Here is a 13,181-nt window from a genome sequence, read left to right as displayed (position 1 = left end):
GCAGCTTGAAACATATGCCTAAAGTTCCTATGTTACAGTAAAAACCCCAGTGTAATGAAATGTCATTTGCATTAGTACAGACTGAATCTGTAGGAGTTTTTGTATCCACAAGACATTTTAAATTTATCTATGGGAACACCAGAGCAACCCTATAGATGACATGGTTCTACTAATGGTGAAAAAAATATTAAACGTAAATATGCATCTCAGTTATATTTAGCTACACATTTAGCTACACATTTCATCTCTAGCACATTTTGTGCTAGAGATAATGTTTTAACTAGGAAAAAATGGTGGAGGAATGTACACTACTAGTCTTCAAACCCAGAGCTTCCTTAGAAATGTTACTTTGGACTACAAACTCCAAGCATACCTAATCAGAAATACGACAGTGGCTAGAAGTGGCTAGAAGCTTCTGAGTGGCTAGAAGCTTCTGAGAATTCAAACCTCTGCTAAAATCTTGCAAAGATTGCAATGTATGGGGGACAATTAAGAGGCCTTGGCCACAGTTACTAAGAAGAGAAACAATGCCTTTGGTAGTTAGCTGCATATTGAAAGTAAAGATGGACTGTATCAAGAAAGCTCACATTCAGGGTCAGAGAAATGACCATCAGAAAAGTGTTCTATGAAGTGGTCATGTATCCTTGAAGACAGAACCAATAAGCACATATGAAACGTCAAAGCAAATAAGGAGGCAAAGCTTCATGAATGGATAGATGATCATTTGCTTTATTAGCTTTTAAAAGCCCCACATGTATTGATTAAGAAGGCCAACTCTGTTAGTGGCCAAAACTCCTTGAGCTTTTTCAACCAAATATATCAAGTAACCACATATCACCACATGGAACTTTGTCTCCTAATTTGCTTTGGCCATGCGTTCCTAGCCTGAGGCTATAGGGGTGGTTCCAGATAGCTATTTATTAGGCTTGCTCAAATAATTCGTTTTCCCCGTTAACCGTTATTAATTCGTTATTTTCGTTTGTTTTGAAGCAATTTTGAAGCATTGGTTGTCCACACGTCTGGATATCGCGGTTTCGAATCGCGAGAGGCCGTTTTTCGTTATGTCGTCGTTTTTTTCGTTAGGAAAAAAAGGCTTTTGCAAATCACCCAAACTCCCACCATTCAGGCCCTTTCCTTTTGCCCCTCAGCAAAAGGGGCGTCACGGGCTCAGCCAATGGGAGGGGGCGAGGGGGAAGGAGGCCGAGGAGGAGGAGGAAGACGGAGGGGGGAAATGGCCGCCGCCGCCTCGCCTCAGCTCAGGCCTGATACTCAGAGGTTTTGACGTCTGTGCGAAGCTAGGCAAGTGGGGTTTATATATCTGTGGAAGGTCCAGGGTGGGAGAAAGAACTCTTGTCTGTGGGAGGCAAGTGTGAATGTTGCAATTGGTCACCTTGATTAGCATTGAATAGCCTTGCAGCTTCAAAGCCTGGCTGCTTCCTACCTGGGGGAATCCTTTGTTGGGAGGTATTATCTGGCCCTGATTGTTTCCTGTCTGGAATTCCCATTTTCTGGGTGTTGTTCTTTTACTGTCCTGATTTTAGCTTTTCTGTAGCTAAAAATGCATATAAAATTGATTCTATAGGGAGGATAAATGATTGGATTTCAACTCCTACAGCTTAGCTTTCTCTGCCAATAATGGTACCATATCAAACTAAACCTCCCAAGATTCTGTAGCAGTGAGCCATCTTGGATATTGTAAGGGATTATTATTATTATTATTATTATTATTATTATTATTATTATTAGACCTTGCTCCCAGGAAGGTGCCTTCGCTGTGGCTCCCAACTTATCTATCTATCTACCTTTCCACATATTCTCCACATTGTGTGTATGTGTATGTATATTATATATACATGAGCCCCGATGGCGAAGTGTGTTAAAGCACTGAGCTGCTGAACTTGCAGACCGAAAGGTCCCAGGTTCAAATCCCAGGAGCAGAGTGAGTGCCCGCTGTTAGCTCCAGCTTCTGCCAACCTAGCAGCTTGAAAACATGCCAATGTGAGTAGATCAATAGGTACCGCTCTGGCGGGAAGGTAATGGCACTCCATGTAGTCATGCCGGCCACATGACCTTGGAGGTGTCTATGGACAACACTGGCTCTTGGGCTTAGAAATGGAGATGAGCACCAACCCCCAGAGTCAGACATGACTGAACTTAACATCAAGGGATACCTTTACCTTTACCTATACACACACACACACACACACACACACATTATGCAGGGACTATATACACAGTATATATCACACACACACCAATTTAACAAAGTTTCAGCCACAAAAACAAAGTTTCTGAAGTAGAACAATGACTTTCACAGTAAAGACAACCCAATTTAACAGGAAATAAGACTTTCAAACCAGGAACAGATTTCTGCAACTATTAAAAAATGGTTTATTATAAAAGCTATGAAAATTCGCCAAAAATCAGAGGATAAGGGAAACGTTCCAAATTTTGGTGAGCTATCAGTGTTAAATGTGTTCTACCACTGTACCAAGTTGGAAGAAGATCACTCAAAAAATGAGGGTGGGAGAGTCCTGTAAAGTCCTCTCCCTCTGTGCTGTTTTTGGGAATTGCGCATGCGCGTCCGCCATTAACGAATTAATTTAGAAAATAACGAATTTTCGTTAATTTTGAATTTTTTGGGGGGCCAAATTCGGAAATACCATCAGAAACGAAAAGCTGCCCCCCTCTAGTTTTGAAACGAGTTTAGAATCAAATTTTTCGTGGATCGATCAAGCCTACTATTTATCCCAGGAACATTTGCATTAAAAAAGTGAATGTTCTCAGATCGTCATCCACACACACCCCAGAAAGCAAGTGCTTTCTGGGGTGGGTGTCCAGATGTGCTCCCAGATATCTCCAGGAGTACACCTGGACACTCAAATCCCCACCCTAAACCCCTCCCCAAACTCCTAATGGAGACCGGGTGAGTCAAGAAACTCACCTGGCCTCCATTAGAGTGGTGCCGGAAATCTCCTGGCACATAGGAATTACGTACCAGGAGAGTGGAGGGGGGGGGAGAGAAAAATCATTCTTTTAAAAGGATTTGGGGAGTTGGGGAGGGGTTTGGTGTCCTCACGATTTTCTGGGCTAATTTAGCCTGGAAACAATGGGACTACTGTCTGAACTGCCCCCTCAAAAGCCCAGAACTTTTGAGGGGGCAGTCCAGACAGCAGAAGTAGTGGGTTTATCCCGTGCCTTCCAAGAAGGCGCAGAATAAACCCACTAACAAATTAATTCACCACAAACCAGGGTTTTCTAGGATTTTCCTGGTTTGTGGCTGAAGAGAACTGAGGTGACAGGGATGGAATCCTTTTGATCCCACCGCTGCCCCCAATTGAAGAGAGCCCAATTTGTGGTACTCAACTCAGGCAGGGGAAATCTTTGTCTTTAAATCCCACTGCTGCCTCCAATTCAGGAGATGTGTGCACGTGTGAGAGGGAGGGATGGAGGATGTGTGAATGTATGACAGGGATGATTTAGTGGATAAGGAAGGATAACGGAACTGATTGGGTTTAAATGAGTAAAGATGGTAACTTATATAGGAAAGTACGGTAACTTATATAGATAGGTACGGTAACTGCCACCAACGTGAGGTAACAGGCTTACAGAGAGGCAAGGAGACTTATCTTTATGAACAATAACAAAATTCAAGTTTATTTTTGGTACATAAGCGTATGGTTTCAATCAGTAAACGTTCCGGATCTTAAGTTACAATGTAGTCTTTCTTGAATGGATATTTCTTAAATAACTTCTCTTCAACACAGTATACTAAACTCCCCTGGTCAGCTTATATTCCCAGCCTTTCCCCTGAGTGACCATAAGCTGCCGTCCTTAGCTGATTTCCCCAGCTCCTAATCTTTCCAAAACCTAACCGCAACTCTTCTTCTCAAACCCCTAACAGCCACTCCTTTTAAAACCCTCACAGCAACTGAACTTTTAAAAGGGAAAATGCTCCAACTGTCATCTTAGCCACGCCCCCTTTTTCCTCCAGAGAGAGGTTACGTTGCCATGGCAACCCGCTGAACACAGCTGGCTTCCATGTGAGACCTGTCTTCATCAATACATAACTCCCCTTTTTCCTTTTAATAAACAAATAAAATCATATCAATAATTCCCATTAACTCATAACATCCTTACACCTCCCCCCTAAGAAAGATTATTTTTGCCTTTTCTATGCCTAGAATGGGCAAAAATAATTAATAAATACATATATACATACACAACAGTATTCCTGAAATAAAACACAAAGTTAGATACAATACATAAATCATAAAATACAAACCTTCACTGTTGCATATACACATAACATGTCCATATCTTACCATACAGTCATGGCATTGTCACCATTCAACATACAAACCATAAACGTATTGGTCATCTTTCCCATTGTTAAGATTCACAACCTCAAATCAAAAGACATTTTAAAAATACATTTTCCATAAATCATATTTGTAACAGTTTAATTTTCATTCAGGGTTATTCCCCAAGTCTTTATTTATACACTGGACTAAACATCTTCCGATACTCAGTACATTTCATAGGGATCTTCTTCATGCCACCTGGCACAGTTCATCGATGTTTCCTTCTGCGGAGCATTCCAGAGGTTAACATGTTGTTGGGGATAATTACACTCGTCCTTCCCAGCAACACAATGAACTCTCTCTGTCCCAAAATGTTTTTTTGCGAAACTTCCAAGAGTCATTTAAGAAGTCCTGCGAAACATTGTCCAAACATTTTTGTAGAATCTTGAAAGTAAACTGCTGATAGTTAAAACTACCAATCCCCATCACGTCAGGGTCTTTACCACTCTCTCCATCGAAAAATAACCTCCGCTTGCTTCTTGGTTTGGCTGACACGTCATAGTAGCTCTTCTGTCTCTGCTGGGCTACAGCTAGATGTTCTTGTGCGATGTCTCTTGTCACTCTCATTGTTGACTGAAGATCGGTCAAATATTCAGCCACTGGAACTGTATCAGCTTCCCGTCCAAAGAACATATCAGATGAGATGACTTTGGCCCCTGCAAACTTCTGCTGAGCTTCATTGGACTCCACTACTGATATCTTGCTCTCTGTCTCTCTTCTGTTAATGGGTCTGTCACCAATAGGCCGGATGCTGGAGATGGCAATGTCTGCCTCCTCTTCCCCTTTGTCCATTTCCCACGAGGAGTTGTCTGTCTCCCACTGTGAGCTGAAGGCATCGCCTAATGAAAAAGGATTATCTTTGTACTTTGGTGGTCCAGATGTGAAGCTTCCAATGTCTTCAAAGAGATCTAGCTGGAACCGTGTGGACTTTGCAGCCACTGGGGTTTCTTGTTCTATCACTTGCATCTCAGAGAGGACAGAGTGAGAAATAGAGCTCCTGGACACCAAGCCCATGCCCAACCGCTCTGCCTGTTCCCACTTCTTCCCTTCCAGGTTTTGAAGTTTTTTCTCCTCCTTTTTCCGATCAACGTGTAGCTCTTGATACGTCAGTCTCATGGAGGCCACTAAGGCTTCATCTGCTTGCTTCTTGTACTCCGCAGCCTGTTGCTCCTTCAGTTTCTCAGCCACCTGCGCTTGCCTTTCAATTTCAGTGAAACTCTGACTATGTATTTCTGACCTTTCTTCTGATTCCACACTTTTGCTTTCTCTGTAAAACACACCATCTTTTGTGACAAATTTATTGGGTAGTTCTCCTGCTGATTCTAGTAAACTTTCAGCTTGCTTAAACAAAGGCTTCAGGGATTCATCTTCCTCCTGAGCTTGTTTAATTTCTTGCACTCCCCCTGTTTTACTAACAATTTCGATAATGGCGGAACTGGATTCTGGACCCTGTTCAGATTCTGGTTGAATAGGTAAGCACACTGCTTCCTGAATAGGGCTTCTGTTGTAATCTTCCTTCTCCTCACACAACTTTTTCCAGTTCTTAACTTGTCTAGCTAGGTCATTGCCGATTAAACATTCATGAGGGATATCTGAGCTAATTGCAAAGTCCCAGATCCCTTTCCATCCATTGTATTCAATTGGGAGAGATACTACCTCAGCTGGTACAGCTGGTCCCAAACCCTTTAGATTTATCTCAGAGGTGGGCTTTTGATATTTCTGAGGTACCGATTTTGGGTGGATAACACACACCTGGGATCCTGTATCCCTCCAACCTTGTTTTTGTTGGTTCACAATAGTGATAGGCTCAAAATAATCTTCAGAAAAATCATCGGATAAAATAAATAAACATTGTTTCTCCTTAGGGACAGTCTCAGTACTGCTTAGCAACTTAATATCACCATTAAGAGTATTTTCTTTGGGCTCTTTATTCATAAAGAAGGATGTTTTATCTCTTCTTAAAAGAGGACATTGGTATTTTAGATGATCAGACTTCCCACACTGATAGCACCTTGCTTTTACCTCAGGTTTGGTCTGATTAATTACCTCAGGCCTCCTGTAGGCGGTGTTTTCTATGGCAGGCGTCTTTTTGTATTGTGTGTGTGTTTGATAATTGTAAAATGGCGGTTTATTCTGCCTTCTCTCACTTACTCCCTCATCCTTCCTAAATCCTTCCCTCAGAGTGATTAATTGGTCTGTCATTGAAGCCGCTTCATTGGCAGTTGATGGCTTTCTGTCTTGAACTAACCACCGATAATCTGAGGGCACTAATTGAAACAGTTGTTCCAACTTAATTAATTCCCTCAGCTGTTGAAAATTTTCCACTTCTGAGGTTCTGAGCCAACTATCAAATAATTGGGCTTGTTTTGAGGCTACTTCTGAGAAGCTCTGGGCCTTTTCTTTCCTCAGGGATCTGAATTTTAAACGATAAAATTCAGGTGTGAGTTGCAATTTCTGTTGTACCTGTTTTTTAAAGAAGTTATAATCTCTGTGTGACTCTTCAGGTACATCACCATATATTTCTAACAATTTCCCACAAATTTGGGGTCTTAAATAAAGCATCCATTTTCCCTCATCAATTTCAAAATCTCTGCAGCACCTCTCAAAAGAAATCAAAAACTTTTCCACATCATCATCTTTATTAAACTTTGGGAATCTCTTCAGAAGTAGATCAGACGCTTCAGTCCTACCATTCCCTTCTTGGTTAATAATGTGTGGTTGAGACAGTGCCAATTTCTCTTTTTCCAATTCCAATCGTCTCAGTTCTATTTCCTTATCCTTCTCTAGCTGCATTATTTTCAATTCCTTCTCTTGTTCCCATCGTTTTTCCTCCCATTCTCTCTCTCTTTGCTTATCCTCCCTTTCTCTTTGCTTATCCTCCCTTTCTATTTCTCTTTGCTTATCCTCCCTTTCTCTTTCTCTTTGCTTATCCTCCAATTCTAATTTTCTCAATTCAATTTTATATTTAAGGGTTTCCCTTGTCTCAGGGGTTTGCTCAGAGTCCGAACTATCTCCTTGGTATTCACTAGCCTCTCCTGCTAATTTCTTTTGTAGTCTAGTAGCCATTTTCCTTAAATTTTACCTCACGATTTCTTACTATGCGGTCTCAAGGCACTTAGTTTGAGATGTTAAACGTATCCCGCCGCTTGGCACCAATTGAAGAGAACTGAGGTGACAGGGATGGAATCCTTTTGATCCCACCGCTGCCCCCAATTGAAGAGAGCCCAATTTGTGGTACTCAACTCAGGCAGGGGAAATCTTTGTCTTTAAATCCCACTGCTGCCTCCAATTCAGGAGATGTGTGCACGTGTGAGAGGGAGGGATGGAGGATGTGTGAATGTATGACAGGGATGATTTAGTGGATAAGGAAGGATAACGGAACTGATTGGGTTTAAATGAGTAAAGATGGTAACTTATATAGGAAAGTACGGTAACTTATATAGATAGGTACGGTAACTGCCACCAACGTGAGGTAACAGGCTTACAGAGAGGCAAGGAGACTTATCTTTATGAACAATAACAAAATTCAAGTTTATTTTTGGTACATAAGCGTATGGTTTCAATCAGTAAACGTTCCGGATCTTAAGTTACAATGTAGTCTTTCTTGAATGGATATTTCTTAAATAACTTCTCTTCAACACAGTATACTAAACTCCCCTGGTCAGCTTATATTCCCAGCCTTTCCCCTGAGTGACCATAAGCTGCCGTCCTTAGCTGATTTCCCCAGCTCCTAATCTTTCCAAAACCTAACCGCAACTCTTCTTCTCAAACCCCTAACAGCCACTCCTTTTAAAACCCTCACAGCAACTGAACTTTTAAAAGGGAAAATGCTCCAACTGTCATCTTAGCCACGCCCCCTTTTTCCTCCAGAGAGAGGTTACGTTGCCATGGCAACCCGCTGAACACAGCTGGCTTCCATGTGAGACCTGTCTTCATCAATACATAACTCCCCTTTTTCCTTTTAATAAACAAATAAAATCATATCAATAATTCCCATTAACTCATAACATCCTTACAGTGGCGAATTAATTTGTGTTTCTCTGGGACATTATCTAGACGGCCCCCTTTTTATTGAGGGAAGTCCTATGTTAAAGGGGCTGTCTAGATGGGCCCTAGGTAACACAGAATTAATAGCCCCATCACTATCAGAGACCAGAGATTTGGAGATACACCCAAAAGAGTTAGATAAAGAAGAGTGAAGAAGGCAAGAGGAGCTAGCAGAAAAGAAGAAATGATGCTGAAGAGATATGGAGGGGGCCTAAGAAGGGAGTCTGGAGAGGGATGGAATTGATCTCTGAAAAAAAGACAGTGACCACAAATCCCTTAGGAATTATGATTAAGGAAGCAGATTTCTGCCAACAAGCACTCAAAAAATCTAAAACTTATCTTTACAGTGGTAGATCCTCAAACTAATAAAAGTTTCCCTTCAGAAAGAAGTTCTCACTGAATCTAAATATCCAAAAGAAATGAAGAACAAGGACTGAATTTCAAAGATTTCAGTCCAGAAACTCATCCTATTTTATAAGTGTTCACAGGAGTGTAGGAAGAAAGAGAGAGAGATGAGTTCTGTGTTTCTCTGTAATAAGGCAAAACATCCAAATTTTCATATATAATATTTAACCTTTGTTGTTTAAATTCAGTCTCTCTTTCCATATGTGTGTGTGTATCCTTATTAGAGCACTGTTTAAATTCTTCCTTAGATGTGGATCAACCTTACACTTTACCTATATTATTTTAGCTACATTAAACTACACACGTGCCTAGATCATTAGCTGCACTGTCACAGAGAATTCCAGTAGTGTTTTCCAAGTTCAAAATCTGGTATATTTGCAAAACCAACTATTAAATGTAATTTTCCTTCTCCAAGTTCCATACTTCAAAACTTAATTGAGTTCCACTTCTTTGATCCGTTGTTCTGAAGCTATTGTGCACAACATATGTAGTATCTTCAAAACAGTGCTAAGATTATTCATATTATTAGGCAAAGATCTGTGGTCATGTTTCAAGAAACAGTTATGGAGCTGACAGTTGCACTACCTGCTAAACTCAGAAATAAAATTTATATCTCTTTCAAAATTGCAGAAAAAGAAAATTCTATATTTGTTTCAAATTAATCTTTTTAACAGACAGCAGCAGAGCTTGTCCCTGTAATTTGACATTTTGCTCTGAGGCAAACAAGCAAATTCTTGCCAAATCTGCTCTTACCACCTCCTCTTTATGGGAAAAACAGATTAGAAAAACAGTAGCTCACAGAAACATTTGATTGTTAGCCATCAACTGGGTTTCCACTTATTACAATTGCTGTGTTTATCATTGTGTCTTATTTCTAAAGTGTGACCTATACATTTGGCTCAGACTGTTTAAAAATATACATACACACAGTTGTGGTAAAGGAAGGAGAACCATGAGGTGAAATATTACTTTTTCTTTTAAGCTGGCAATGCTATGAAATACAATTGATCAAACACCACCAAAAGTAATGAAAAATAGTAGCCACCAAGAAGAAAACCAAGACAGTATTTATTACTGTTTCTATTTTATACTCAAAGAAAATGCAGCATTTCCCTTAGAAAATCACAGCACTGGTTAAACTAAGAGGTGGGTGTAAAGCAGAATGTGTTTTGCTATAGAGCATTGACCAATTTGTGGCAAACTTACTACAACAATACTTAACTTTTGTGGGTGCATGGACCCTTCTAGAAATTTGATAAAAGCTATAGATTTCCTTCCTAAAATGGTGATGATCACAGTTGTACAATGCATGACCATTTATGGTAGCATTCAGTGGAGTGTGGAATCAATTAATGCCATAAGAACATAATTTGATATTTTAAAAGACAAAAAAATGGTCACTCACAAAGACCATTTTCAAAGTAAAAGAAAGGAAAAGGTAAAAAAAATTTTTTGCTCAGTTCATAGTTCTGAAGCTCCTCCTGAGTCCCATGCAGGGGCGGCTGAGGCAATAGGCGAGATACGCATTTGCGTGTAGTGCCAATCCCCAAGGGGCGCTGTTGAAGTGCCCCCATTCAGCACTGAGAGAGAGGTGCGAGCCAGCAAAACACTCCCTCTCTCACACACACAAGCAAGCAGCAAAGGCTATTCCTCCCGTTTCCCTCCTTTGACTCCCTTGCACCGTGAAATGTGTGTGTGTGTCCCTCTCCCCCCCCCACCCCGGCCAAGGTCCGTGGGGTCCTAACGCCTGCCCTCTCCTCCTCTTATTCCCAGTTTTTTTTAACTAGCTTGGATACCTGGCAATTCCTGGGTTATTTGAAAGGGGGATTGTTTGTTTTTTGGAAGTTAGGGTAGGTAATATCATATGTTACACTATGTCTTAGGGGAAAAAACTCAGTCTTTTCTTTTGTTTTTTTATGAATGCACCCATGAGAAAATGTATAGATTCAGCCTGATTCCTCTTCCACACTGCTCCTATATCCCAGGATCTGATCCCAGATTATCTGCTTTCAACTGGATTATATGAGTCCACACTGCCATATAATCTGGGATAAAAAGATAATCTGGGATCAGATCTTGGGATATAGGCCAGTGTAGATCCAGCCTGAGGTCCCTTCCACATTGCTTTTATATCCCAGAATCTGATCCCAGATTATCTGCTCTGAACTGGATTATATTAATCCACGCTGCCAGATAATCTGAGATAAGATAATTTTGGATCAGATCCTGGGAATTTGGGGCAGTGTAGATCCAGCCTGAGGCCCCTTCCACACTGCTGCTATATCCCAGGATCTGATTCCAGATTATCTACTTTAAACTGGATTATATGAGTTTACACTGCCAGGTAATTCAGGATAAAATAATCTGGGATCAGATCCTGGGATATAGGGCAGTGTAGTTCCACACTGTCCCTATATCCCAGGATCTTATCCCAGATTATCTTCATATCCCAGATTATATGGCAGTGGAGACTCATGTAATCCAGTTTAAATCAGATCATCTGGAATCAGATCCTGGGACATAAGGCAGCATAGAAGGGGGCTGGAACAAATTGGAAGCCTGGAAGGGGAGGGAATTGCACCAATCACAGAGCCTTGATCCCTGTTTAAGAAGGTTGCTGGAGTTCTCAGGAGTTTGTAGGAAGCTGCATGTAAAGGATCAGCTTAGATTGGGAGGAGGGGAGGAGACTTGATCTCTCCTCCATGCAATCAGGATAGAGGAGTCCCGATTCTCCCTGTTTCTCTGCTTTCTCAAAATGTTAATTGTTCCCCCCATTATATAATCATAGAATCATAGAATTGTAGAGTTGGAAGAGACCTCACGGGCCATCCAGTCCAACCCCCTGCAAGAAGTAGGAAAATCTCATTCAAAGCACCCCTAACAGATGACCACCCAGCCTCTGCTTAAAAGCCTCCAAAGAAGGAGCCAATAAATTAAATAGACATTGGGGGAGGGAAAGGGAAAGGTCAGGACTGAAACTATAGCCAACAGAGATGGATTTGCCTTTCACCCCTCCCACTGTCATCTTGAAGTTTTTTCATCCATTTACTGGTTTAACACAGTGGACTACAATGCGGAGGAGTGTTATTAAAAACCCATTTCTCTGCTTCCTGAGATCCTCAACCCCATTTCAATACATACACTGTTATCCTCTCATCCCAACACATATATATGTACAGCTGAAAAATCCAACCACATTTAGTTCATTAATACATTTAACACAACATTGGTTCTCTCTAGCACATATAGAAATTGTGTTGTAGTGGCAACATTGCTTGTTAAGTTCCCAAGCTCTTCAAAACAGGGTAGGTAACCAATAGTTTGGCTGCTTGGTTGGCTCGTAATGAATTAGCAAACCAAGATAAGCTGTCATGAGGCAGATATGTAAGGAGGAGTGACAGATGTTTAGTAAGTGAACATGGTATCAAAGCCAAGCTCAAAACCTACCTCTTGCATATTTTTTCAGAATTTAAGTGACAAAAGGCTACTATGATGAAGTTACTTTTTCATGTTTCATAATAGTCAGGTACATATGAGCCATAATTTCAACTTTTATGATGTTGTGTAGTGGTTTGAGTGTTGGAATACAATTCTGGAGACCAGTTCTAATCCCAACTTGACCATGGAAACCTACTGGATGGCTTTGGGTAAGTCATATTATTTCAGCTTCAGAGGATGGCAAAGACAAACCCATTCTGAACAAAGCTTGACTAGAAAATTCTGGTATAGGCTCGCCTTAGGATCACTGTAAGTCAGAAATAACTCAGACATATAAGAATAAGAACAATATTTCCTGCCCTGCTCCCCCCAGCCGCCATAAACAGTATCCCAAATGTTATCTGTGAATTTCTTACTCCTAAGTGAGGAACGGAAACTTGTTCTATTTATATCTACTAATATTGCCCTACAAGTTACTTCTCATGAATGGGAATTTTAAAACTTAGTGACAATGCTTCTCATTCTTTTTTAGCTAAGTATTTTCTGCTTTCTACCCTTGGTTTTTTTTTTTTCAAATCTATGTTACACTTTTGTTGTGTTCCACACAATTAGCCTACAGTTCTCCCTTTCTAACCCCAGAAGCCAACTTGATTAAGAGCTTTCAAAGTAGGGAGCAAACCTGTCCTATTTCAGTGCTAATTATAATTGAGACAAGTTCAAAATGCTGACTAATCATTATTGGCGATTTCCTCATTTTTGTTCTTGTGGTTGTTATTTTACATATGTCTTGAATCAGAATTATATGGTCTCCCCTTCCCCCTCAAAAAACAGTCCAGAAAGAGGGGACTTCTGAAGAACTCTAAAAATGCAAACATAACATATTTGCAAAGCAATACTATCAAGAATAAACACATTCCAGAACATAAA

At 40.6% G+C, this 13,181-nt stretch overlaps 2 protein-coding genes across 8 annotated transcripts in view; both read right to left on the bottom strand.

Annotated features, from left to right (window-relative positions):
* The window catches only part of col12a1 (collagen type XII alpha 1 chain), a 143,664-nt gene that overhangs the window by 85,611 nt on the left and 44,872 nt on the right, over window positions 1-13,181 (bottom strand). The gene's annotated exons all lie outside the window — the stretch shown is intronic.
* Window positions 3,297-8,375, bottom strand: LOC134299295 (trichohyalin-like). The gene has a single exon (XM_062981685.1). It carries the CDS (start codon window positions 7,428-7,430, stop codon window positions 4,629-4,631), a length of 2,802 nt encoding a protein of 933 aa, XP_062837755.1. The 5' UTR covers window positions 7,431-8,375; the 3' UTR covers window positions 3,297-4,628.

This window comes from Anolis carolinensis, chromosome 1, assembly GCF_035594765.1.
Source record: "Anolis carolinensis isolate JA03-04 chromosome 1, rAnoCar3.1.pri, whole genome shotgun sequence".
Classification (NCBI taxonomy): Eukaryota; Metazoa; Chordata; class Lepidosauria; order Squamata; family Dactyloidae; genus Anolis; species Anolis carolinensis.
Note: the sequence above shows the minus strand (reverse complement) of the source record. Positions and strands in the feature narration are given on the sequence as shown.